Here is a 1629-nt window from a genome sequence, read left to right on the forward strand (position 1 = left end):
GGCCATGTTTGACTTCCCTGTGACTTTTCTTTATATCTATATTTATCTCGAATAATAAAAAGACAAAATTTTAGCTTTTTTTTTTGGTCTGCAATTTTTTTTGTCAGGTGTACTTATTAACCACCAACTCCTCTGTATATGCGATGCCATGCTGATTTCATTTATAGGTGGTCATAGAGTTAGATTTATAGGTGGTCACAGAGTTATAGAGCGACACAGGTAGAGTTTTCCAAGATCAAAGTCAAATCAATCGTGCATATTTTTATTCCATTCAGGTTCGTGCATATTTTTATCCCATTTGGGCTCTCTCTTCGAGTCACACCTAAAATGTCTTAGGCCTTGTTTAGATGTGAAAAAATTTTGGATTTCGCTACCGTAGCACTTTCGTTTGTTTGTGATAAATATTGTCTAATTATAGACTAATAATAACTAGGGTCAAAAGATTCATCTCGCGATTTACAGTGAAACTGTATGATTAGTTTTTGTTTTTATCTATATTTAATGCTTCATGCATATGCCACAAGATTCGATGTGACAGGGAATCTTGAAAACTTCTTGGATTTCGGGGTAAACTAAACAAGGCCTTAATCGAATACATCGAAGAACACTGATCCAATTCAAAAATCCATATTCCTATCCAACTCAAAAAATCCATATTCCATAAGTTGACTACCACGAGTTAGAGAATTGAGAACCAAAATAAATCAAAATTGAAATTCATCAAATTTAGTTCTAGAATGAGTGCAAAGCAAAATCAGATACCAAATTGATGAAAATCACGTACCAAAGAAAGGCCATCAACCATATATATACACATAAAAAATCGAGCAAAAAATCGGACACCCATAGGTACGATTTCGACAATCGACGACCATGGCACAAGATAGGGGAGGGTGGTGAGGGCGAGATAGGGCAACGACACCACGACGACAGTGAGGCCGGTGTAGACGAGGCTGGCTCTCAGAGGTGCGGAGATGCGCTGAGGCAGAGCAACAACGTGGGACAGAGAGATGCAGACACTTCAAGCATGGAACAACATCCTCGCGACCAGCGCACTCGTCCCTACGCACAACACGCACTGGCCCCTGAGGCCATCGTCGCCATGCCAGGCGTGCTTGCCCATGAGGTGGCGTATTTGACTCCTGTTGACGACGACGCCCCAACGCTGCCACGCTGTCGGCTCAACCACCGCAACTGGCACACTCACTGCTCCTTGAGAACATGGAGGATACAAATTAAAATAGCTCTTATCTAACATGATATGGAGTCCAATTACACAATGTATTTGTGTTGCTATAGTCTATGTTTATCCAAAGAGTCCATACTCATGCGCAAAAAAAGTTCATACCCAATACGATTACTATATATAAAAATGATTATATGGAGTCCTCTTCTAAGATGTATTGGGTCATTATGTGATACAAATAAGTTGAAATATTAATCAGTTCATTATCTTTTATATATATATATATATATATATATATATATATATATATATATGGAAATTCCTTTCTACACGTACGTGTAGTTACTCTCATCTTCAATAAACTACATTGTGTATGTATTCACACTAGTTTATTCTTTTGAGTATGTTTATATACTCATATTACTTGTATGTAGATCTTACCC

General features: G+C 37.9%; 1 protein-coding gene across 1 annotated transcript in view; it reads left to right on the forward strand.

Moving 5' to 3' along the window:
• Positions 1-120, forward strand: part of LOC8067973 (nuclear nucleic acid-binding protein C1D) — a 2447-nt gene extending 2327 nt beyond the window's left edge. Inside the window, exon 5 of the mRNA XM_002444112.2 lies at positions 108-120. Within this exon, the coding sequence (XP_002444157.2) occupies positions 108-120 (13 nt within the window). The remainder of the gene's footprint in view (positions 1-107) is intronic.

This window comes from Sorghum bicolor, chromosome 7, assembly GCF_000003195.3.
Source record: "Sorghum bicolor cultivar BTx623 chromosome 7, Sorghum_bicolor_NCBIv3, whole genome shotgun sequence".
NCBI classification, from domain to species: Eukaryota; Viridiplantae; Streptophyta; class Magnoliopsida; order Poales; family Poaceae; genus Sorghum; species Sorghum bicolor.